This window comes from Aquarana catesbeiana, linkage group LG13 (assembly GCF_042186555.1).
Source record: "Aquarana catesbeiana isolate 2022-GZ linkage group LG13, ASM4218655v1, whole genome shotgun sequence".
Lineage (NCBI taxonomy): Eukaryota > Metazoa > Chordata > Amphibia > Anura > Ranidae > Aquarana > Aquarana catesbeiana.
Window position 1 is genome coordinate 5,492,384 of NC_133336.1, and position 27,249 is coordinate 5,519,632.

At 46.5% G+C, this 27,249-nt stretch overlaps 1 protein-coding gene across 1 annotated transcript in view; it reads right to left on the bottom strand.

Annotated features, from left to right (window-relative positions):
- ASB2 (ankyrin repeat and SOCS box containing 2) overlaps nt 1-16,606 on the bottom strand; it is a 75,202-nt gene extending 58,596 nt beyond the window's left edge. The window contains 2 exon segments of the mRNA XM_073609846.1: nt 443-692; nt 15,875-16,606. Coding sequence (XP_073465947.1) covers nt 443-692; nt 15,875-16,193 — 569 coding nt within the window. The 5' untranslated portion in view covers nt 16,194-16,606.
- Between the last annotated feature and the right edge of the window lie 10,643 nt (nt 16,607-27,249).

The window sequence follows — 27,249 nt, forward strand, 5'->3', positions numbered from 1 at the left end:
TCATGGCCACTAGATGGGGCTGAGGATCATAGGGAATATATTCATCTTAGGTAGAAGAGATACAATGTAACAATGTTAGAGAACGCTGGAGGGAATTAGTAAATAAATGTAACCATTGCTACTACAGGATCCCTAAGGGAACGTTCTCTAGACTTGTTACAATGTATTTTGTATGCTCCATATGGAGGTCATAATGCAGCTCTGGAGAGGAGTGCTGAGACCGGGGGGGGGGGGGGGGGGGGGGGCTGTGATGTTTTCAGAGAGTTATCTACAGCCCCCTCTTGGCCCCTCCCACCAGCGGTGATCTACCTGTATTGCATAGAGAAGTACAGAGACCCAGTGATGACATCAATGGGGCTAAAATAAAATATGTAATGAAAATGTTGATGGGGGGAGGGGAGGGATTCTCACACTTTGGAAGGCCCGCCCCCTGTAAAGTCACCTGTTAGTGGGCGGAGTCGGATGGTGGGCGGGTCTCTGGTTCCAGCTGGTGGTCGGCTCTGCGTTGGACCATTTCTGCTGGCTGAAGGCTGCTGATTGGCTGGCGCCCCCTTCACACAGGCTCTGCTCGATGGCCATCTGTATGAGCTCCTCTTCACTCAGACTGCTGTACAGACTGTACTCCTCCGATCCCAGAGTGCGCTGCGCCGGCCCCGCCGCCGAAATCTGCATCGCCATGTCCGGTCCAGAAGCTGCAGAGCGAGAGATGGAGGAACAACCAATCAGAAAGAGGTACAGAACACGGCAACATGCGTGCGGCAAATCACCGCAGCGGAATGCTTAAAGTGACATGAAATCTGAACAAAGCGCATCCCTCTATAGTGTGTACTTATCTCAGTCCGGAGCACTAAGTGCCATTTCTGTCTGCTGCTTCATTCCTCTGCTATCTGCATCAGTCACTTCTGACAAGTTTTCCTGACACCAAGAGATAAAAGGTGACAGGGAGGGAGCACACAGCCTTTGATTGACAGCCTCAGCTCTGTCCCTGTGTGCTTTGTGAAGGGGGGGGGGTCGCTTCTCTCCAATCAGCTCTCACTGCAGAGCATACCATCAGCTCCCCGCCCCCCGCTTTCTGAAAGTTTAGAAAAGCTGTATAAATTCTGCATTTTGATTGGCTGTAGAGGTGAGATGGCTGCAGGTAATCAGGTACAACTTATGTAGGTGAATTTGTTTAATCTGTGAGCCCAGTCACCTCTCCGGGTATTAGACATGTGCAATTCGTTTCGTTCCGAATTAGTTTTTTTCAACGAAATTCGTTAATTCGAAAAATTCGAAAATCAGAAATTAGAGAATCCAAACATAAGAATGAAAATCCAAAAATTTGAAAACCCCAAATAATAATTAACTAATAATAACTAACTATTAATTTTTTTAAATTAATATAAATTTGGCTGTTAGTGAACGTAACGAATACGAATTTATCCGAAGTTACGAATTTTCCCGAAATAACGAATGCCGCATCTAAATGAATAATAATAAATAATAATAATAATACTAATAATAAAAATTGTTTTATTATTATTATTTATTATTATTATTTATTATTATTATTATTAATAATTTGTTTATACTTTCCATTCATTTAGATGCGGCATTCATTATTTCGGATAATTCATAACTTCGGATAAATTCGTATTCGTTCCGTTCACAAATAGCCAAATCTGAAAGGAAATTCCGATACCTATAATTTAATAGTTATTATTATTTCGGGTTTTCGAATTTTCGGGTTTTCGGATTAATGAATTTTCAGAATTATGAATCTTCACATTTTTTCGAATTTATGAACTTTTAAATTTATTTGAATTTACCAATTTTCGAATTTTCGAACTTACAAATACCGCATCTAAACGAACGGAACATAACAAATTCAAATTCCAAAGTTAAGAATTTATTCGAAATAATGAATTTCGATCATAACGAATGACCCGGAAAAAAAAACAAAAAACGAATGAACGAAACGAACACATTTTTCAGCAGTGCATGACTTCTGGGTATATAGAGGGTATATGAAATGTGAATGGCGCCCCCTAGGGGATGTCTATCTGCTCTGCGTTCCTCCCGGCGCCCCCTAGGGGATGTCTATCTGCTCTGCGTTCCTCCCGGCGCCCCCTAGGGGATGTCTATCTGCTCTGCGTTCCTCCCGGCGCCCCCTAGGGGATGTCTATCTGCTCTGCGTTCCTCCCGGCGCCCCCTAGGGGATGTCTATCTGCTCTGCGTTCCTCCCGGCGCCCCCTAGGGGATGTCTATCTGCTCTGCGTTCCTCCCGGCGCCCCCTAGGGGATGTCTATCTGCTCTGCGTTCCTCCCGGCGCCCCCTAGGGGATGTCTATCTGCTCTGCGTTCCTCCCAGCGCCCCCTAGGGGATGTCTATCTGCTCTGCGTTCCTCCCGACGCCCCCTAGGGGATGTCTATCTGCTCTGCGTTCCTCCCGACGCCCTCTAGGGGATGTCTATCTGCTCTGCGTTCCTCCCGACGCCCTCTAGGGGATGTCTATCTGCTCTGCGTTCCTCCCGACGCCCCCTAGGGGATGTCTAGTGGCTCTGTGTTCCTCCCGGCGCCCCCTAGGGGATGTCTATCTGCTCTGTGTTCCTCCCGGCGCCCTCTAGGGGATGTCTATCTGCTCTGCGTTCCTCCCGACGCCCCCTAGGGGATGTCTAGTGGCTCTGTGTTCCTCCCGGCGCCCCCTAGGGGATGTCTATCTGCTCTGCGTTCCTCCCGACGCCCTCTAGGGGATGTCTATCTGCTCTGCGTTCCTCCCGACGCCCCCTAGGGGATGTCTATCTGCTCTGCGTTCCTCCCGACGCCCTCTAGGGGATGTCTATCTGCTCTGCGTTCCTCCCGACGCCCCCTAGGGGATGTCTAGTGGCTCTGTGTTCCTCCCGGCGCCCCCTAGGGGATGTCTATCTGCTCTGTGTTCCTCCCGGCGCCCCCTAGGGGATGTCTATCTGCTCTGTGTTCCTCCCAGCGCCCCCTAGGGGATGTCTATCTGCTCTGCGTTCCTCCCGACGCCCCCTAGGGGATGTCTAGTGGCTCTGTGTTCCTCCCGGCGCCCCCTAGGGGATGTCTATCTGCTCTGTGTTCCTCCCGGCGCCCCCTAGGGGATGTCTATCTGCTCTGTGTTCCTCCCGGCGCCCCCTAGGGGATGTCTATCTGCTCTGTGTTCCTCCCGGCGCCCCCTAGGGGATGTCTATCTGCTCTGCGTTCCTCCCGGCGCCCTCTAAGGGATGTCTATCTGCTCTGTGTTCCTCCCGACGCCCCCTAGGGGATGTCTAGTGGCTCTGTGTTCCTCCCGGCGCCCCCTAGGGGATGTCTATCTGCTCTGCGTTCCTCCCGACGCCCCCTAGGGGATGTCTAGGGGCTCTGTGTTCCTCCCGGCGCCCCCTAGGGGATGTCTATCTGCTCTGCGTTCCTCCCGGCGCCCTCTAGGGGATGTCTAGCGGCTCTGCGTTCCTCCCGACGCCCCCTAGGGGATGTCTATCTGCTCTGTGTTCCTCCCGGCGCCCCCTAGGGGATGTCTATCTGCTCTGCGTTCCTCCCGGCGCCCCCTAGGGGATGTCTATCTGCTCTGTGTTCCTCCCGGCGCCCCCTAGGGGATGTCTATCTGCTCTGCGTTCCTCCCGACGCCCCCTAGGGGATGTCTATCTGCTCTGTGTTCCTCCCGGCGCCCCCTAGGGGATGTCTATCTGCTCTGCGTTCCTCCCGACGCCCCCTAGGGGATGTCTAGTGGCTCTGTGTTCCTCCCGGCGCCCCCTAGGGGATGTCTATCTGCTCTGCGTTCCTCCCGGCGCCCCCTAGGGGATGTCTATCTGCTCTGTGTTCCTCCCGGCGCCCCCTAGGGGATGTCTATCTGCTCTGCGTTCCTCCCGACGCCCCCTAGGGGATGTCTAGTGGCTCTGTGTTCCTCCCGGCGCCCCCTAGGGGATGTCTATCTGCTCTGCGTTCCTCCCGGCGCCCCCCAGGGGATGTCTATCTGCTCTGTGTTCCTCCCGGCACCCTCTAGGGGAAGTCTAGGGGCTCTGCGTTCCTCCCGGCGCCCCCTAGGGGATGTCTATCTGCTCTACGTTCCTCCCGGCGCCCCCTAGGGGATGTCTATCTGCTCTGCGTTCCTCCCGGCGCCCCTTAGGGGATGTCTATCTGCTCTGCGTTCCTCCCGGCGCCCCCTAGGGGATGTCTATCTGCTCTGCGTTCCTCCCGGCGCCCCCTAGGGGATGTCTATCTGCTATGCGTTCCTCCCGGCGCCCCCTAGGGGATGTCTAATGGCTCTGCATTCCTCCCGGCGCCCCCTAGGGGATGTCTAATGGCTCTGCATTCCTCCCGGCGCCCCCTAGGGGATGTCTATCTGCTCTGTGTTCCTCCCGGCGCCCCCTAGGGGATGTCTATCTGCTCTGCGTTCCTCCCGACGCCCCCTAGGGGATGTCTAGTGGCTCTGTGTTCCTCCCGGCGCCCCCTAGGGGATGTCTATCTGCTCTGCGTTCCTCCCGGCGCCCCCCAGGGGATGTCTATCTGCTCTGTGTTCCTCCCGGCACCCTCTAGGGGAAGTCTAGGGGCTCTGCGTTCCTCCCGGCGCCCCCTAGGGGATGTCTATCTGCTCTACGTTCCTCCCGGCGCCCCCTAGGGGATGTCTATCTGCTCTGCGTTCCTCCCGGCGCCCCTTAGGGGATGTCTATCTGCTCTGCGTTCCTCCCGGCGCCCCCTAGGGGATGTCTATCTGCTCTGCGTTCCTCCCGGCGCCCCCTAGGGGATGTCTATCTGCTATGCGTTCCTCCCGGCGCCCCCTAGGGGATGTCTAATGGCTCTGCATTCCTCCCGGCGCCCCCTAGGGGATGTCTAATGGCTCTGCATTCCTCCCGGCGCCCCCTAGGGGATGTCTATCTGCTCTGTGTTCCTCCCGGCACCCTCTAGGGGCCGGTGCCGTGTCCTTCCCCCTTCCTGCAGCCCGGCAATGTCTATGGCAGGCTGTGGCCCCTAATGTTGTACCCTGTGGTGCTCACATGGGAGGGGCCCCTGAGTCCCGCAGTGACAGAAGACCCGTGTTCATCCCTGAGAGCCATGGGGGCCCTAAACAGCGATAGACTGTGACATGTTGCAGGTGGTGGGGGATGGATGCTGCAGCTGTCCCTTCTGGGGGGGGGGGGGTAATACAGCAGCTGGAAGGCCCGAGGTTGAAGGGGCCCCAACATTTTAATGCAATCCTAAGAGTATAAGGAATGTTAAGAGATACTGGACCCTCCCCCTCCCCCTCACCTGGTAATATGATTGGCTGTCAGCCATACACAGGAGATTTATCCATTTCAATTGTTTTCAACCACATTGTGATTGTAAAATACAAATCCTTGGATCGAGGTGAATATTGTGACCATCAAATCCCTCAAATCATCCAATAATAATAATATAAATAACATTCCCAGACCTGAGATGACATGTGATGAGAGGGTCACCAGAGGGCGCTACAAGCCAGTCCAATCATTCCAGCCGTTCCGGCGACGCTCTTCGTTCTGCGATTTGCGGTCTCGCGGTTTGTCGGATTTTCAATCCTTCTTGTCTGTGTAAGGCTCTGTCTCCACTACTGCGAGTTGCTGTGCGACTTGACACACGTGAAGTTGCATGACGAGTCAAAACCCATCTATTTCAATGGTTCTAATTGGTGCGACTCAAATCGCAGCGACTCCAAAAGAAAAGGTTTTTGCGCTACTTTGTTTCCCACTTCGGTTGAGACTTGTTCTCACGTGGTTTTCACCGGTCGCATGACATCGCATCGAAAATCGCACCGCAAAGTCGCACTGTAAATCGCGCAACTTTGGGGTTGCAATAGTGGAGGCGGAGCCTTAAGCTGAACTCCGAGCAAATCTAAAATACACAGAATGACCGGCCGACCTCTGGAAGATTTGGGCTCCGTTTTCCACTTGTGCAACTTGTCCTGCAACTTGGGACTGCAAAAGTCGCATGAAAAGTCTTCCCCCCCCCCCCATGATTTCCAATGAGTACCGTTCTTATGTGTGCGACATCAAGTCACAGCGACATCAAAGTCCCCGCACTGCTTTGGTCCGACTTTGATGTGACTTGAGGTGCATAGAATACATCGCTTCAAGTCGCAGCAAAATCGCAGCAAAATCGCTCCACTTTCAGGTCGCAATAGTAGGAACCTAGGCTTACCCCCCCTCCCCCCTTCATAACCAGGACATTTTTGCGATATGGCGCTGCGTTATTTTACCTGACAATTGCGCAGTGGTGCGACTCTGTAACCAAATGAAATTTATATCATTTTTTCCCACAAATAAAGCTTTCTATTGGTGGTATTTCATCACCTCTGCGGTTTTTATTTTTTGCACTAAAAAAAAAAAACGAGCGACAATTTTGAAAAAAAACAAAAAAAACAATATTTTTTACTTTCTGCTATAAAACATCCAATAAAAAAAGAAATATATAAAAATGTCTTTATAAATTTAGGCCGATATGTTTTCTGCTTTTCTGATGGGGGGGGAATCCCATCAAGCATTGATAAGCTTATTCCCAATAAATTCCAATAATTCAATTAAATTAATAATTAAATTAAATAATTAAATAATTAAATTAATTAAATTAAAATTACATTTAAATTTAAAAAAATGTAATTTAAATTAAATTTAAATTAAATAATTTAAATAATTAAATTAAATCCCAATAAACGTTGATTGTTTGGTGAAAGGTTATCACGTCTACAAACGATAAGAAAGATTTATTTATTTTTGTTTATTTTTTTTACCAGTAATGGCGGCGATCAGCGACTTATATCGGGACTGCGATATTGCGGTGGACATTCTGATACTAATTGAGACTTTTGACAGTGGGGGAGCCAGTGACACTAATACAGTGATCGGTGCTAAAAAATATGCACTGTCACTGTACTGTGCAGTGACAGTGCGTATTTTTAGCACCGATCACTGTATTAGTGTCACTGGCTCCCCCCACTGTCAAAAGTCACTGACAATGACACTAGCTGGGAAGGGGGTTAAACATCTAGGGGGCGATCGAAGGGTTAAATATGTGCCTAGCCAGTGTTTATGTGTTCTGTGGGGGGGGGGGGGGGTGCTTTTTCTAGGGGAAGACATTGATTCGTGTCTCTGCTTTTGGTCGATCCCTTCCCTCCTGACAGAACAGAGATCTCATTTATACAGGCCGATCGCAGTTCTCCCTCTCTGCCTAACGGACATCGGGTACCCCACAGCGCCCCCCTATGGACTGGAACTGGTTAGCACCCCCCCCCTCCTGCTAAATGGTTTGCCCCATCCCTGTAACTAATGGTACAGTCTGTGGAGAGTTTGTTCTTTTGAAAAAACAACAGACTTGCTGGCTGGATCACTAGATGAAAAATAGAAGAAAGAAAGCCTAGGGCCCCGCACTTGTGCGAATTGTCATGCGACTTTGGACCCTCAAAAGTCACCCCCCCCAATGAGTACTGTTCATATCTGTGAGACTTAGAATCTTAAAGTAGTTCCTGCACTAGTTCTGTCCGACTTTCATGCGACTTGAGGGCCAAAGACTTCCATGTAAACCCTCAGATGTCGCATTAAAGTCGCACCCACATGACCTACTTGTGTGCGACTTTGTAGAGCACAAACAATCACATTGGTCAAAGTCATAAGAAAGTCATAAGAAAGTCATAAGAAAGTCGCACTCCTCCAAAGTCGCATCAAGTCGCAGTGTGAAGCCTCTATGGAAATCGCACGATTCTGAAGTCACACAAATGGGAAAGAAATCTAATGCAGTCATCACATCCAAGAATCAGAAAGCTGCATTATAAAGAATTGTTCGCTCGGTAATCGCTCCGTGTCCCCGAACGTGACCCGGCATCAGTCTCTCTGTACAGCAGGGCTGGAGGGTGAGAGGGAGAAGCAACACAAGAAGCCAATCAGTTCAACTGCTGACAAGAAGCATTCTGATAGGAGGAGAGAGCAGAGTGGCAAAAGAGAATGAGCTCATCACTGTGCTGCTTCTCCTTTCACCGTCCAATCACATCCTGGGGGGGCGGATCCAGGACAACCTGAGCTCAGAAGAAGGTGAATGATGACGGCAATTAGACTGAGGACATCTAGTGGCAAAAAAAAGAACTGCGGGGGGAAATCCCCGGGTTGAAGGTTAGTTGCTCAAGACTGAGGACATCTAGTGGCAAAAAAAGTACTGGGGGGGGGGGGGGGGGAATCTCTGGATTGAAGATTAGTTGCTCTGGACTGAGGACATCTAGTGGCAAAAAAAAGTACTGCAGGGGGGAATCTCTGGATTGAAGGTTAGTTGCTCTAGACTGAGGACATCTAGTGGCAAAAAAAAGTACTGCAGGGGGGAATCTCTGGATTGAAGGTTAGTTGCTCTAGACTGAGGACATCTAGTGGTAAAAAAAAGTACTGCGGGGGGGAATCTCTGGATTGAAGGTTAGTTGCTCTAGACTGAGGACATCTAGTGGCAAAAAAAAGTACTGCAGGGGGGAATCTCTGGATTGAAGGTTAGTTGCTCTAGACTGAGGACATCTAGTGGTAAAAAAAAGTACTGCGGGGGGGAATCTCTGGATTGAAGGTTAGTTGCTCTAGACTGAGGACATCTAGTGGTAAAAAAAAGTACTGCAGGGGGGAATCTCTGGATTGAAGGTTAGTTGCTCTAGACTGAGGACATCTAGTGGTAAAAAAAAGTACTGCGGGGGGGGGGGGGATCTCTGGATTCAAGGTTAGTTGCTCTAGCCTTCCTTTTCCCTGCTAATGTGACGCATTTTTATTGCAGTCTTTGCTGCTGTTGGAGAGTTCCCATCACTTCCTGTCTGATGAAGTGTTCGCCAACAGAACAGGAAGAGAGGGAAATCCAGAACCTCAGATAACAGTAAAAACCTGACAGGGGTTCTAATCCTTCTGCACGCCATTCAAAATCTATATGAAAAAAAAAAAACACTTGAAAGTATCATTTTTTCCTTTTTATTTTCAAGATAAATGTTGCCATTTTTCAGAAAGCGGAAAAGTATTATTATCATCATTTTGACATTCGATGTACACGGCGCGGCGTGCATCGAACACAACCGATCAGCTGGCTCCGCCCCCACCGGAGCGTACATAGAGGAGGGGGCCCACCAACCAATCCCTGCACTCTGTAAACAACCAAAACCGGTGCCTCAGCATTGTTCCAGAGGACCCCCATATAGCACCGAATCTGTTTTTACACCGACACTTGACACCGGAAAGATAATTTTACACGACGTTGTCACCACACGTGGGGCCATCCAAGTAAACAGCAACCATCTGTCTGCCGGCACGGCGCAGTCAATCATGACTCTGCAGGAGGGAAGACACTGGGGGGGGGGGGGGGTGCAAACAAACCCTGAAAATGAACTCTGACCAATACTGCACCTCCATGAATGGCCACAGGGGGGCGGCATTCTGCTCACACACAAAAAAAAATGAAAGGAGAACCCCGGTCTAAGGAAAAAACTTTTCTATGGTTTCTGCTCTCTTTAGTCCTCTTCTGTCCTCCAATCAACTTCCATATGCTAAACGACCAGCAAAAACAAAAACAAAATCTGCTGGCTGCGCACTTCTGTATTTATGTAATACTTCAATAATTATAACGTAAATATTAAGTAAGTACATGTAAGCAAATATCAACAGGTACAACATTACAGGGAAAGTGTTTTTGCTTTCCAAACTTAGCGCAACAACGCGTGAGATCCATGATGTCGTTTATAACAATATATAATGATAATGAAGCTGAAATGTAATACCCCTCCCCCCCCCCCCCATTAACCTGCTGATGAAACATTTAAACAAAATCTTTCTGTTTTCATTACATATCTTATGGTGAGGTAGAAAGAAATCCTGGATAGCCGCACTCTGGGATAAGGACATCTTTATTTCAATAAAATCCAACAATACAGTCAATTGCAGAGACGTAGAGGGTGGTAGACTGCTAACGCGTTTCACATCATTTGGATGCTTATTCGTAGGTACGAATAAGCATCCAAATGATGTGAAACGCGTTAGTAAGCATCCAAATGATGTGAAACGCGTTAGCAGTCTACCACCCTGTACGTCTCTGCTATTGACTGTATTGTTGGATTTTATTGAAATAAAGATGTCCTTATCCCAGAGTGCGGCTATCCAGGATTTCTTTCTACCTCACTGCAAACCAGCAAAGCCAGCACCTGGAACCAGTTCTTACTAGGGCGGTGTCATTCCAGAGTTTGTGAGCTGCATTTCCTTTTTTCCTGTCTACTTACCTGGATTTTTGCATTACATATCTTATATAAGACCCAATGACATAGGTGTGCACACAGGGTGTGCCGGGTGTGCCTGGGCACTCCCTAATTATTCTGTGCATTGCTGATTTCCCCTGCTTCCTGGCGCACCCCATCACCACCCACCCCCCTCCCCCCCCTCCCTGCAGTGTCGGCAGTTGCAGGGATTGTTTCAGAATGGAGAGTGGGGGAAGGGGCCGGTAAATATTTAATTTACCGGCCCCTTCCTTTTCTGACTGATCACAGCGAATGATCTGCACCAGTTGCACCTGTGTTCGTTCTTAACTGAAGCCTAGTAAACTGTGTTTACTAGGCTTCAGTTTGTGAATGAACAGTAAGTCGTTTTCTGTCTAATGCAGCCGAGGCTGCGGAGAAGGACTGGGGAATCTCTGTCCTCAATCCCCTTCTCTGAATCAAAAGTGAGACATCTGAGGTCTGTTTAGACCCTCTATATTTCACCAAACCCCCCCCAGTGGGGCTCCTAAAAAAAATAGAAAAAATAATATTGTAAAAAATAATTACAAAAAATAAAATTGTTAAAAATACTACAAATAAAAACTACTGACACCAATCTCTGCTCTTCTGACACCTCCCACCGCTCTGCTGATATACAAGCATGTGTGTTTGTGCTCGGGGGGTACGCACCCTAATGCGATAGGCTGTGCACACCAATGACGTCATCATTGGGTCTCTGTGCTTCTCTATGCAATGCAGGCAGATAATGGCTGGTGGGAGGAGCCAGCAGGGGGGGGCTCTACATAGCTTCCGGAAAATATCCCAACCCCCGGCCTCTGCACTACTCCTCTCCAGAGCTGCATTGCAACCATTAGATAGAGCTGAGAATGATAGGAAATAAATACATCTTAGTGAGAAGAGATACAATGTAACAATTCAGGAGAATGCTGGAACGTAGAAATCAGCACTTTAATGGGGATCCTGTAGTAGCAATTATTAGATTTTTTTTTTCTATTCTATAAAATTGTTTACATTGGGGCAAAATGCGTCAGTCTGGGAGGAGCCAGGCTGAAGCCGCACCTCTTTTATCCCTAACTCCGGTGTGCGACGTTTTCCACCTTTGCTGTTTTGTAATTCCAGAGAACGCTGGAGGGAATTAGCAGATTCATGGGGATCCCCTAGTAGTAATAATTAGATTAATTTGATAATTCCCTCCAGTGTTCTCTAAAATTGTCACCTTTTCCTGCTAAGATTGCATTTGTTTGCTCTGATCCTCAGCTCCATCTAGTGGCCATAACGTGGTATTTCCCCAATTCACTCTCCATTCATCATAAATGAACTGGTCTTTTCTACTGCCCATAGTATCTGATAAACATTCGACCAGAGAAAAATACTCCGAGAACATTCGGTCTTGCCCCGTTCTCTCAAACAGCTGGTTAGTTTGCACCGAATGTATGTAGATTCAGAGTCCTCGGTCCTGATACAAGCAGTGGGCGGGCTCTTGGGAGGAGTTATGCAAATATCAAAAGGCCTTTGGTGGGTGGGTGTCAAGTCTGGAGGAGTGGGTGTCGGCATTGCATAGAGAAGCACAGAGGCCCAGTGATGACATCACTGGGACTAAAAACAGGTATGTAATGAAAAGAGAAAAAGGTTTATTCAAAAACGTCATCAGCATATTGATGGGCGGAGTCTGCGCCCTGTAGGTGTAAGCATGGCCTAAATGTCACCGTATTCTGTAGGTGTAGGAACATGGCAGATGGTATTTGTGGGGTGACGCCGTTCTGCATGTTTAAGGAGATTGTAGATGTTATTTGTGGGGTCACCTCGTTCTGTAGAGGTTGGGATGTCACAGATGGTATTTGTGGGGTGACCTCATTATGTAGGTGTAGGGACGTCGTAGATGCTATTTGTGGGGTGACCTTGTTCTGGAGGTGTAGGGACATCATAGATGTTATTTGTGGGGGTCACATTGGTACGTACAGTAGGTGTGGAAATGTTGTAGATGCTATTTGTGGGGTCACCCCATTCTGTAGGTGTAGGGATGTCACAGATGGTATTTGTGGGGTCACCTCGTTCTGTAGGTGTAGGAACATGGCAGATGGTATTTGTTGGGTGACGCAGTTCTGCATGTTTAAGGAGATTGTAGATGTTATTTGTGGGGTCACCTCGTTCTGTAGAGGTTGGGATGTCACAGATGGTATTTGTGGGGTGACCTCATTATGTAGGTGTAGGGACGTCATAGATGCTATTTGTGGGGGTCACATTGGTACATACAGTAGGTGTGGAAATGTTGTAGATGCTATTTGTGGGGTCACCTCGTTCTGTAGAGGTTGGGATGTCACAGATGGTATTTGTGGGGTCACCTCGTTCTGTAGAGGTTGGGATGTCACAGATGGTATTTGTGGGGTCACCTCATTCTGTAGGTGTAGGAACATGGCAGATGGTATTTGTTGGGTGACCCCATTCTGTAGGTGTAGGGATGTCATAGATGCTATTTGTGGGGTGACCCTGTTCTGGAGGTGTAGGGACATCATAGATGCTATTTGTGGGGGTCACATTGGTACGTACAGTAGGTGTGGAAATGTTGCAGATTCTGGGGTCACCTCGTTCTGTAGGTGTAGGGACATCGTAGATGCTACTTATGGAGTCACCTCCCTCTCTGTAGAGGTTGGGATGTCACAGATGCTATTTGTGGGGTGACCTCATTATGTAGGTGTAAGGATGTTGCAGATTCTATTTGTGGGGTCACCTCGTTCTGCAGGTGTAGGGGCGTCACAGATAGTATATGTTTTGTTACCTCCTTCTGTAGGTGTAGATATGTTAAAGATGATTTTTGTGGGGTGACCTTATCCTGTAGATGTAGGGACATTTCAGGTGCTGTTTGTAGGGTCACCTCGTTCTTTAGGTGTAGGAACATTGTAGATGCGCTTGGTGAAGTGACCTCATTCTATAGGTGGAGAGACATCACAGATGGTATTTATGGGGTCACCTCATACTATAGGTGTAGGGACTTTACAGGTGCTGTTTGTAGGGTCACCTCGTTCTTTAGATGTAGGGACATTGTAGATGCTCTTTGTGGGGTGACCTCATTCTTTAGGTGTAGGGACTTCACAGATGGTATTTATGGGGTCACCTCATACTGTAGGTGTAGGGACAATACAAGTGCTGTTTGAAGGGTCACCCCGATCTTTAAGGTGTAGGGACATTGTAGATGCTTATTGTGGGGTGACCTCGATCTGTAGGTGTAGGGATGTTACAGATGCTATTTGTAGGGTCGCCTTAGGTGTAGGGACCTTGTAGATGCTTTTTGTGGGGTGACCTTGTTCTTTAGGTGTAGGGAGGTCATGGATGTTATTGGTGGGGTCACCACATCCTATAGGTGTAGGCACAGTATAGATGCTCTTTGTGGGGTGACCTCGTTCTTTAGGTGTAATGACATCACAGATGTTATTTATGGGGTGACCTCGTTTTTGTTAGGTGTAGGGACATTACAGGTCCTGTTTGTGGGGTCACCTCTTTCTTTAGGTGTAGGGACTTCACAGATTGTATTTATGGGGTGACGCCGTTCTGCATGTTTAAGGAGATTGTAGATGTTATTTGTGGGGTCACCTCGTTCTGTAGAGGTTGGGATGTCACAGATGCTATTTGTAGGGTGACCCCATTATGTAGGTGTAAGGATGTTGCAGATACTATTTGTGGGGTGACCTCATTATGTAGGTGTAGGGACGTCGTAGATGCTATTTGTGGGGTGTCCCTGTTCTGGAGGTGTAGGGACATCATAGATGCTAATTGTGGGGGTCACATTGGTACGTACAGTAGGTGTGGAAATGTTGTAGATTCTATTTGTGGGGTCACCTCATTCTGTAGGTGTAGGGACGTCGTAGATGCTACTTGTGGAGTCACCTCTCTCTCTGTAGAGGTTGGGATGTCACAGATGCTATTTGTGGGGTGACCCCATTATGTAGATGTAAGGATGTTGCAGATTCTATTTGTGGGATTACCTTGTTCTGTAGGTGTAGGGGTGTCACAGATAGTATATGTTTTGTTACCTCCTTCTGTAGGTGTACATATGTTAAAGATCATATTTATGGGGTCACCTCATACTGTAGGTGTAGGGACATTACAGGTGCTGTTTGTAAGGTCACCTTGTTCTTTAGGTGTAGGAACATTGTAGATGCGCTTGGTGGAGTGACCTCATTCTATAGGTGGAGAGACATCACAGATGTTATTTATGGGGTCACCTCATACTGTAGGTGTAGGGACAATACAAGTGCTGTTTGTAGGGTCACCCCGTTCTTTAGGTGTAGGGACATTGTAGATGCTTATTGTGGGGTGACCTCGATCTGTAGGTGTAGGGATGTTACAGATGCTATTTGTAGGGTCGCCTTGAGTGTAGGGACTTTGTAGATGCTTTTTGTGGGGTGACCTCGTTCTTTAGGTGTAATGACATCACAGATGTTATTGGTGGGGTGACCTCATTTTTTTTAGGTGTAGGGACATTACAGGTGCTGTTTGTGGGGGTCACCTCTTTCTTTAGGTGTAGGGACTTCACAGATGGTATTTATGGGGTCACCTCATACTATAGGCGTAGGGATATTACAGGTGCTGTTTGTAGGGTCCCCTCGTTTTTTAGGTGTAGGGTCATTGTAAATGTTCTTTGTGGGAAGACCTCATTCTTTAGGTGTAAGGGACTTCACAGATGGTATTTATGGGGTCACCTCATACTGTAGGTCTAGGGGCATTACTAGTGCTGTTTGTAGGGTCACCTCATTCTTTAGTTGTAGGGACATTGTAGATGCTTATTGTGGGGTGACCTCAATCTGTAGGTGTAGTGACCTTACAGATGCTATTTGTAGGGTCACCTTAGGTGTAGGGACTTTCTAGATGCTCTTTGTGGGGTGACCTCGTTCTTTAGGTGTAGGTATGTCATAGATGTTATTGGTGGGGTCACCACATTCTATAGGTGTAGGGACAGTATAGATGCTCTTTGTGGGGTGACCTTGTTCTTTAGGTGTAATGACCTCACAGATGGTATTTATGGAGTGGCCTTGTTCTTTAGGTGTAGGGACCTCACAGATGGTATTTATGGAGTGGCCTTGTTCTTTAGGTGTAGGGACATCACAGATGGTATTTATGGGGTGGCCTCGTTCTTTAGGTGTAGTGACATCACAGATGGTATTTATGGGGTGGCCTCGTTCTTTAGGTGTAGTGACAACACAGATGGTATTAATGGGGTGGCCTCGTTCTTTAGGTGTAGGGACATCACAGATGGTATTTATAGGGTGGCCTCGTTCTTAAGGTGTAGGGACATTACAGATGGTATTTATGGGGTGGCCTCGTTCTTAAGGTGTAGGGACATTACAGATGGTATTTATGGGGTGGCCTCGTTCTTTAGGTGTAGGGACATCACAGATGGTATTTATGGGGTGGCCTCGTTCTTAAGGTGTAGGGACATTACAGATGGTATTTATGGGGTGGCCTCATTCTTTAGGTGTAGGGACATCACAGATGGTATTTATGGGGTGGCCTCGTTCTTTAGGTGTAGGGACATCACAGATGGTATTAATGGGGTGGCCTCGTGCTTTAGGTGTAGGGACATTACAGATGGTATTTATGGGGTGGCCTCGTTCTTTGAGTGTAGGGACATCACAGATGGTATTTGTAGCGTTACCTTGATCTGTAGGTGTATGGATGTCTCTGATGTGGTTTGTGGGGTTCACCGATTCCTCTCGCAGCGTACCCCAGGAGTCCCCTCTGCCGCAGGTTGTCCGTGTGACTGGCAAGCTTTTCTTCTCTCTGGAGTATTTCTGGAGCAACACATGATCACAAGTGACAAGCCAGAACCCCGGCCAGTCCCATATCTCATATTTCCAGTGTGGAGATTGTAGGACGCGTCTGTTACCTCGATCCTCTGGCTGGTACAGGAGGGTTAATGCTGCCATTGCATCACTGTTTATACGCTCCGAGCCATACGCCATATATGGCCACATAGCTGGGAATGTTCGATATCCCTCAAAAAAAATTCCTCCTGTGAAGGAACCTGAGGCAGATCATAATTAATGACTAAAGTTCCTGGATGCACCCAGAGGGAAATCCCCGCTCCTCACATACATGTATAGAACATAGGCGATCGCGGCACAAACCGCTCTGCAACGCCATCCCATTCTGAATGAACGACAAAACGATCGTCGCTTTAGCGGCAATTTATGCAGTTAAAGCATTAAGTGCCATGCACACCGCGCCTTGGAACATGCGTCATTGCACGCTCACGGCTTTGCCTTCATTTTTATTGATGCCGGTTCAGAACGCTTGAGCTGGCCATAAAAAACGTACGTTCTTTTAGTGCGTCAAAATCCTCAGTGATCCCGCCATGAAAATGCCATATTGTCACCCTGCCACATGCGCCCCCTGGTGGAGACTACAAGCGGCAATGCCAACGGCCACAAGGCGCCGCCCCCCTCTTCCAGTTGTCACCTTGTCAGGCAGGCTTCCCATGGAGACCACAAGTGGGCTTTGGGACATTTAGCAGCCGTGGTCCATTGTGGTGACCATCACCAAATCTGCCCTGAGACATGACGAGTAGCCAGGGCCGGATCGAGGCTGTCTGATCGAAAAAAGTCAGAGGACATACTGTCAACAAATTTTAGAGTCCCCCCTTCTAAGCTGAGCCCCACATCACGTCAGAGTCATCTGTGTCCCCCCCCCCCCCCCCCCCCCTTCACAAATAGTCCTACCTTCAAATCTTCATATGGATGCTTACATATACATTGTTCATAGGTGAGCTAGAGAGATACAAAGTAACATTGTTTATAAACATTGCTCAGACAGGAGATAGAGAGATACAAAGTAACATTGTTTATAAACATTGCCCATAGGTGAGCTAGAGAGATACAAAGTAACATTGTTTATAAACATTGCCCATAGGTGAGCTAGAGAGATACAAAGTAACATTGTTTATAAACATTGCTCAGACAGGAGATAGAGAGATACAAAGTAACATTGTTTATAAACATTGCCCATAGGTGAGCTAGAGAGATGCAAAGTAACATTGTTTATAAACATTGCCCATAGGTGAGCTAGAGAGATACAAAGTAACATTGTTTATAAACATTGATCAGACAGGAGATAGAGAGATACAAAGTAACATTGTTTATAAACATTGATCAGACGGGAGATAGAGAGATACAAAGTAACATTGTTGATAAACATTGATCAGACAGGAGATAGAGAGATACAAAGTAACATTGTTTATAAACATTGATCAGACGGCGGATAGAGAGATACAAAGTAACATTGTTTATAAACATTGATCAGACAGGAGATTGAGAGATACAAAGTAACATTGTTTATAAACATTGATCAGACGGGAGATAGAGAGATACAAAATAACATTGTTTATAAACATTGATCAGACGGCGGATAGAGAGATACAAAGTAACATTGTTTATAAACATTGATCAGACAGGAGATAGAACTTTACTTCCACTTTAAGAAGTTTGTTTGGCTCACCTATACATAGACTTCTCAATTTGGGTGACCCCGATTTTTTTGGGGTGGCCCCCACTTTGTGAAGAGCTACAATATCCAAGCCATAAGGCTTAATTAATGAGCTTTTGGGGTTTTTTTTGTTGTTTTGAAAGAATCTGAACCTACCTGAGGTGTTTATTTGCTGTCTGAGTCAGGAACTGAAATGTCAGTTTTAGGCGGAGTGGCCCTTTAAAGTGAACACGAGAATAACTCCGGACCCAACAAGTTGACACATCGCTGCCTGGAGCTTTAATTAAAGGTCGGATCGCGTTCTCCTCTGAATGGGCTCGGAGTGGCGGAGTCATTCACAGACGGGGAAGAGAACACTAGATATTGTTTGAGGAACCCGACCCCGGCGCAGACAGATGATCCCATGCAGCTGTCCCCCCCCCCACCCCCGAGACACAAAGAAAGATCCTCCATGGGACACAATGCATATTGTCTGCCGCTGTGTGCGTCCACTTATAGCTCATGGTTCCCGGTGAAGGACAACGACTGACCTTTTTTAGAAGGAGCTCCGCATAGAATACTTTCGATCGTCCAATGTGACAAAATGCTGAATGCGCCTCCTGTTTAAAAATCACTATGAGCCCCCCCCCAGGCCCTGACATCCATTGCAATAACCCACATGTGTTCAATTCTGCAAAATTTGGATGGGATTTTTTTTCGTGCCAAACACCAACGAAGAAGGAAAAATCAGTACAATTTTATTGATACAATAATTAAAAAACACCACATATGGCAAAGGCTTAAAGGGATTGTAATGGTAAAAAAAAAACCAACAAACATGTCAATGGAATCGCACAGAGGGGCCGGGAACCTCCTCTTTTCCCGCTGGCACTCCTCTCCGGCCGGTGCCCCCATGGGAAGCCACTTCACATTAACACAGACAGCGGGACTCGGCCCCGCCCCCCCCCCCCCGGTGCCTCATCACTGGATTTGTTTGACAGCACCGGGAGCCATAGGCTTCCCGGTGCCCCAGCAAAGCCAGCAAGACCCGGAAGTGAAGGGAGAAAAGATCTGCCGACCTGCACGGCACTGGATCGAATGAGGTTTTAGGTAAAGGGGGAGGGGGGGGCAAAGAATGCATTAAGGTAAAAAATGCTTAGAATTTACAACCACTTTAAAATCAAACCACCAGTTCATAGACGTTTACAATTGTTTTTTGTATGGAACATTGGGTGCCAACGCGTTTCAACTCCAAAGAGTCTTCTTCAGGGTAACAAGCAACATGATGTGTTCTAAAATACAAATCAAAATTAATAATAAGGTACACATAGGCTGTGCAAATTATTTCATAGTGTATTTGATAGGTAAGTGTGAACAGGATTTTCCCCATAAATCTCACACAGATGTTGAATGCAAGGGAAAAAAACATGGTGGACAATGAAAATGTCTTCATTTCTTCATTTTTTACTTTCATTGTCCACCATGTTTGTTTCCCTTGCATTCAACATCTCTGAGGCCCAAGGGGGTTTTTTATGGGATTTCTCAGCATTGAGGACTCCATTTTCCGGACAATGTTGTAGACGCAGTGGTCAGGTAACATTGAGGAGGGTAGACGCAGTGGTCAGGTAACATTGAGGAGGGTAGACGCAGTGGTCAGGTAATGTTGAGGAGCATAGACGCACTGGTCAGGTAACATTGAGGAGTGTAGAAGCAGTGGTCAGGTAACATTGAGGAGTGTAGACTCAGTGGTCAGGTAACATTGAGGAGCGTAGACGCAGTGGTCAGGTAACATTGAGGAGCGTAGACGCAGTGGTCAGGTAACACTGAGGTAACATTGAGGAGCGTAGACGCAGTGGTCAGGTAACATTGAGGAGCACAGACGCAGTGGTCAGGTAACATTGAGGAGCATAGACGCAGTGGTCAGGTAACATTGAGGAGCGTAGACGCAGTGGTCAGGTAACACTGAGGTAACATTGAGGAGCGTAGACGCAGTGGTCAGGTACCATTGAGGAGCATAGACGCAGTGGTCAGGTAACATTGAGGAGTGTAGACGCAGTGGTCAGGTAACATTGAGGAGCACAGACGCAGTGGTCAGGTAACATTGAGGAGTGTAGACGCAGTGGTCAGGTACCATTGAGGAGCATAGACGCAGTGGTCAGGTAACATTGAGGAGTGTAGACGCAGTGGTCAGGTAACATTGAGGAGCGTAGACGCAGTGGTCAGGTAACATTGAGGAGCGTAGACGCAGTGGTCAGGTAACATTGAGGAGCATAGACGCAGTGGTCAGGTAACATTGAGGAGTGTAGACGCAGTGGTCAGGTACCATTGAGGAGCGTAGACGCAGTGGTCAGGTACCATTGAGGAGCATAGACGCAGTGGTCAGGTAACATTGAGGAGTGTAGACGCAGTGGTCAGGTAACATTGAGGAGCGTAGACGCAGTGGTCAGGTAACATTGAGGAGCGTAGACGCAGTGGTCAGGTAACATTGAGGAGCATAGACGCAGTGGTCAGGTAACATTGAGGAGTGTAGACGCAGTGGTCAGGTAACATTGAGGAGCGTAGACGCAGTGGTCAGGTAACATTGAGGAGTGTAGACGCAGTGGTCAGGTAACATTGAGGAGCGTAGACGCAGTGGTCAGGTAACGTTGAGGAGCATAGATGCAGTGGTCAGGTAACATTGAGGAGCATAGACGCAGTGGTCAGGTAACATTGAGGAGCGTAGACGCAGTGGTCAGGTAACATTGAGGAGCATAGATGCAGTGGTCAGGTAACATTGAGGAGTGTAGACGCAGTGGTCAGGTAACAATGAGGAGCACAGACGCAGTGGTCAGGTAACATTGAGGAGTGTAGACGCAGTGGTCGGGTAACATTGAGGAGCATAGATGCAGTGGTCAGGTAACATTGAGGAGTGTAGACGCAGTGGTCAGGTAACATTGAGGAGCGTAGATGCAGTGGTCAGGTAACATTGAGGAGCGTAGACGCAGTGGTCAGGTAACATTGAGGAGCGTAGACGCAGTGGTCAGGTAACATTGAGGAGTGTAGACGCAGTGGTCAGGTAACATTGAGGAGCGTAGACGCAGTGGTCAGGTAACATTGAGGAGGGTAGACGCAGTGGTCAGGTAACGTTGAGGAGCGTAGACGCAGTGGTCAGGTAACATTGAGGAGGGTAGACGCAGTGGTCAGGTAACGTTGAGGAGCATAGATGCAGTGGTCAGGTAACATTGAGGAGCGTAGACGCAGTGGTCAGGTAACATTGAGGAGGGTAGACGCAGTGGTCAGGTAACATTGAGGAGTGTAGACGCAGTGGTCAGGTAACATTGAGGAGGGTAGACGCAGTGGTCAGGTAACGTTGAGGAGCATAGACGCAGTGGTCAGGTAACATTGAGGAGCATAGACGCAGTGGTCAGGTAACATTGAGGAGCGTAGACACAGTGGTCAGGTAACATTGAGGAGGGTAGACGCAATGGTCAGGTAACATTGAGGAGTGTAGACGCAGTGGTCAGGTAATATTGAGGAGTGTAGACGCAGTGGTCAGGTAACATTGAGGAGAGTAGACGCAGTGGTCAGGTAACATTGAGGAGCACAGACGCAGTGGTCAGGTAACATTGAGGAGTGTAGACGCAGTGGTCAGGTAACATTGAGGAGCGTAGACGCAGTGGTCAGGTAACATTAAGGAGTGTAGACGCAGTGGTCAGGTAACGTTGAGGAGCATAGACGCAGTGGTCAGGTAACATTGAGGAGGGTAGACGCAGTGGTCAGGTAACATTGAGGAGCGTAGACGCAGTGGTCAGGTAACATTGAGGAGTGTAGACTCAGTGGTCAGGTAACATTGAGGAGCGTAGACGCAGTGGTCAGGTAACATTGAGGAGGGTAGACGCAGTGGTCAGGTAACATTGAGGAGCGTAGACGCAGTGTTAGGGTAACATTGAGGAGCGTAGACGCAGTGGTCAGGTAACATTGAGGAGGGTAGACGCAGTGGTCAGGTAACATTGAGGAGAGTAGATGCAGTGGTCAGGTAACATTGAGGAGCATAGACGCAGTGGTCAGGTAACATTGAGGAGCGTAGACGCAGTGGTCAGGTAACATTGAGGAGGGTAGACGCAGTGGTCAGGTAACATTGAGGAGTGTAGACGCAGTGGTCAGGTAACATTGAGGAGCGTAGACGCAGTGGTCAGGTAACATTGAGGAGCGTAGACGCAGTGGTCAGGTAACATTGAGGAGCGTAGACGCAGTGGTCAGGTAACATTGAGGAGCGTAGACGCAGTGGTCAGGTAACATTGAGGAGCATAGACGCAGTGGTCAGGTAACATTGAGGAGTGTAGACGCAGTGGTCAGGTAACATTGAGGAGCGTAGACGCAGTGGTCAGGTAACATTGAGGAGCACAGACGCAGTGGTCAGGTAACATTGAGGAGTGTAGACGCAGTGGTCAGGTAACATTGAGGAGTGTAGACGCAGTGGTCAGGTAACATTGAGGAGCGTAGACGCAGTGGTCAGGTAACATTGAGGAGCGTAGACGCAGTGGTCAGGTAACATTGAGGAGCACAGATGCAGTGGTCAGGTAACATTGAGGAGGGTAGACGCAGTGGTCAGGTAACATTGAGGAGCGTAGACGCAGTGGTCAGGTAACATTGAGGAGCACAGACGCAGTGGTCAGGTAACATTGAGGAGGGTAGACGCAGTGGTCAGGTAACATTGAGGAGCGTAGACGCAGTGGTCAGGTAACATTGAGGAGGGTAGACGCAGTGGTCAGGTAACATTGAGGAGTGTAGACGCAGTGGTCAGGTAACATTGAGGAGGGTAGACGCAGTGGTCAGGTAACGTTGAGGAGCATAGACGCAGTGGTCAGGTAACATTGAGGAGCATAGACGCAGTGGTCAGGTAACATTGAGGAGCGTAGACGCAGTGGTCAGGTAACATTGAGGAGCATAGACGCAGTGGTCAGGTAACATTGAGGAGGGTAGACGCAGTGGTCAGGTAACATTGAGGAGTGTAGACGCAGTGGTCAGGTAATATTGAGGAGCGTAGACGCAGTGGTCAGGTAACATTGAGGAGAGTAGACGCAGTGGTCAGGTAACATTGAGGAGCACAGACGCAGTGGTCAGGTAACATTGAGGAGCGTAGACGCAGTGGTCAGGTAACATTGAGGAGTGTAGACGCAGTGGTCAGGTAACGTTGAGGAGCATAGACGCAGTGGTCAGGTAACATTGAGGAGGGTAGACGCAGTGGTCAGGTAACATTGAGGAGCGTAGACGCAGTGGTCAGGTAACATTGAGGAGTGTAGACGCAGTGGTCAGGTAACATTGAGGAGTGTAGACGCAGTGGTCAGGTAACATTGAGGAGGGTAGACGCAGTGGTCAGGTAACATTGAGGAGCGTAGACGCAGTGTTAGGGTAACATTGAGGAGCGTAGACGCAGTGGTCAGGTAACATTGAGGAGGGTAGACGCAGTGGTCAGGTAACATTGAGGAGAGTAGATGCAGTGGTCAGGTAACATTGAGGAGCATAGACGCAGTGGTCAGGTAACATTGAGGAGCGTAGACGCAGTGGTCAGGTAACATTGAGGAGCGTAGACGCAGTGGTCAGGTAACATTGAGGAGCGTAGACGCAGTGGTCAGGTAACATTGAGGAGCGTAGACGCAGTGGTCAGGTAACATTGAGGAGTGTAGACGCAGTGGTCAGGTAACATTGAGGAGCGTAGACGCAGTGGTCAGGTAACATTGAGGAGCACAGACGCAGTGGTCAGGTAACATTGAGGAGTGTAGACGCAGTGGTCAGGTAACATTGAGGAGTGTAGACGCAGTGGTCAGGTAACATTGAGGAGCGTAGACGCAGTGGTCAGGTAACATTGAGGAGCACAGACGCAGTGGTCAGGTAACATTGAGGAGGGTAGACGCAGTGGTCAGGTAACATTGAGGAGCGTAGACGCAGTGGTCAGGTAACATTGAGGAGCACAGACGCAGTGGTCAGGTAACATTGAGGAGCGTAGACGCAGTGGTTGGGTAACATTGAGGAGTGTAGACGCAGTGGTCGGGTAACGTTGAAGAGCGTAGACGCAGTGGTTGGGTAACATTGAGGAGCATAGACGCAGTGGTCAGGCAAGGAAACCTAATGCAGCAGATGAAAGACACATCATGCCTACTTCCTTCCATATGAGAAGATGTCCAGCAGTGCCATCAGCACAGAACTGGAAGAAACCAGTGGGGTCCAGGTACCCCCATCTACTGTCCGGAGAAATCTGGCTAGAAGTGGTCTTCATAGAAGAATTGCGGCCAATAAGCCTCCGGCTTGGAAACAAGGCTAAGCCAGTCAACTATGCAGGAAAACATAGGGACCAGGTGGCAGAAAAATGGCAGCTGGTGCTCTGGACTGATGAGTCAAAATGTGAACTATTTGGCCGTAGCAGGAGGCAGTTTGTTGGGGGAAGGGCTGGAGAGCGGTACAATAATGAGTGTCTGCAGCCAACTGTGAAGCATGGTGGAGGCTCCTTGCAAGTTTGGGGCTGCATTTCTGCAAATGAAGTTGGAGATTTGGTCAGGATCAGTGGTGTCCTCAATGCTGAGAAATCCAGGCAGATACTTCTCCATCATGCCGTACCATCAGGGAGGAGTGTGATTGGCCCCAAATTGATTCTGCAGCAGGACAACCCCCCCAAACATACAGCCAATGTCATTAAGAACTATCTTCAGTGTAAAGAAGAACAAGGAGCCCTGGAAGTGATGGTTTGGCCCCCACAGAGCCCTGTTCTCACCATCATGGAGTCTGTCTGAGATGGAGGATTGGAGGCGGCCGACATCCACATAAGATTCGTGCTCAGTTCTCTAAGATGTACATAGAACAACCTACCTGCCGAGATCCTTCACCAACTGTGTGCAAGCCTACCTAGAAGAAGGCAAAGGGGGGGGGGGGGGGGTCAGCTTTATAGCATAACTAAAGGCATTTTTTCCTAATTAGTTTTGGATGGAATGGAAAGGGATTAGACCCCCTGTCAGTTTTTGTTGTTGTCTGTGTCCCCATTATGGAGATTCACCCCCTCTCTCTTTTGTCCCGTTATCATTGAAAGTGAAAGTAAAAGAAACTCCCACATTTTTGGGTTGTCCCCACAAAAGTAATAAAGGGGAAATCTTCCAATGGGGACAGTTCTGGTGACCTGGGGGGGTTCCCAAGGTATTGCCTAGATTGTAGGGATTTCCTCTCACTTCCTGTTTGGCGATGGGACAGGAAGTGAAGGGTAATCTCTCCAATGGGACACAAATGGGAAAAAAAAAATCTGACCGGGGTTATAACCCTCCTTTACTCTATCCAAAATTGTAAAAAAAGTTTTGCCTCTAGTTCTACTTTAAGGACGGCTTTGCACTGGGGAAGTATCTGAAAAGTGATCACATGTCGGGATTTATTCATGTAATTTTATTGACACGTTTTCTCCAACCCCCCTCCCCCCCCCCCCCACCGGGGTCATCGGGGTCATCGGGGTTAAGTATCTTCTACAAACCACAATGTGATGTCTCTGCAGAGCTGACATGTCACATACTCCGGGCTTGGCAGCTGATCTATGTTTAGCACAGGAGAGGACAGATATCACATGACCTGTGTCCGTTATCAAACACCACCCGCAGGAGTAATGAGCACAGGACTGATATCTGGAGTCACCTTGTAAGAGATCCCAACAAATACAAAGTATCAGGAGAGATGGAGGGTGAGGAGTCCTCGGGGTGTGAGATGGGGTCCGCACTCCTCATCTCCATCATGTGAGGTCAGATATATGGAAGACAAAGGATCAGCATGACACCAGAGCGACTTATATATTCAAAAAGAAGAAGAAAATCATGACAGGGGCTCTTTAAAGCTCAACTCCGGCCAAAACTTTTCTTCTCTATAAATAGATATATATATTTATATGTGGTAACTGTGACCCCAAACGTGGCTGGACCACGTAAAGGTCATCAGATATCTGTAACTGGCTTAAAGGGGAACTGGCGCCAAAATGTTTTTGTTTTTTTAGTTGTGGGTAGTGCAGGGAAGGGACTGAACTTTATTATTATTATTATACAGGATTTCTTCTTCTTATTATTATACAGGGTTTCTTATTATTATACAAGATTTATATTATTATTAATATTATTATAACACAGGATTCATATTATTATTGTTATACAGGATTTATATTATTATAGTTATTATTATTCAGGATTTATATCACTATTTTACAGGATTTATACTATTAATATGATTATAATACAGGATTTATATTATTATATAGGATTTATATTATTCTTATTATTTTTATACATTATTTATATTATTATTATTATTTTTATTATAATACAGAATTTCTATTATTATTATTGTTATTATTATTTCTATTATTATTATTATTATTCAGGATTTATATTGCTATTATACAGGATTTACAATATTATTATTATTATACAGGATTTATGTTGTTATTATTATTATTATTAATATTATTAAGGATTTATATTGTTATTATTATTATACAGGATTTATATTATTGTCATTATTATTTTTTATTATTATAATAATATAAATCCTGTATATTCAGGTTTTTATTGCTATTATACAAGATTTATATTATTATTATTATTATTATTATTATACAGGATTTATGTTATTATTATACAGGATTTATATTATTATTGTACAGGATTTATATTATTATTATTATTATTATTATTAATACAGGATTTATATTATTATTATTATTCGGGATTTATATTGCTATTATACAGGATTTATAATAAAATTATTATACAGGATTTAACTTATTATTATTATACAGGATTTATATTATTATTATAAAGGACTTTTATCATTATTATTATTATTATTATTATTATTATTATTATTAATAATAATAATAATAATAATAATAATAATAATATTATTCAGGATTTATATTGCTATTATACAGGATTTATATTATTATTATTATACAGGATTTCTTATTATTATTATTACACAGGATTTATGTTATTATAATTATTATTATTATTATTATTATTATTATACAGGATTTATATAGCACCAACAGTTTGCACAGCTCTTTACATTATAAAGGGGGGCAGTACAGGTACAATACAAGAGGGTAGGGGGTAGAGATCTGCACAACGGAAAAACTAATTTTGTTTCATTTCAGATTCCTTGGTTAAATGAATAATTTTGTTTTGTCATACTTGTTATGTTAGAATGATTCGTTTTCAGAAATTGTTTCATATATTTGGATTCGGTAGTTTTTTCTTCTAATCGATTTGAAAAATGATTAAAATTTCAGAAGATGGCTATACTCGTTCTATTTTATTCTATTCTCTTCTGTTCTATTGTGTTCTTTTCTATTCTTTTAGTTTCTATTCGATTCTATTGATTTATATTCTGTTTTAATTCTATTCTATTCTATTTATTTCAATTCTATTATATTTTTATTCTCTTCTAGTTCATTCAATTCCACTCATCCAAAAAAAAGCAACGCACAGCAGCAAAAACACAGCAAAAATTTTGTTTTGCGTTTTTACAGCGCAGTGGTGTGGAAGCCGCCTAAGCGGGAATCTTCATCTT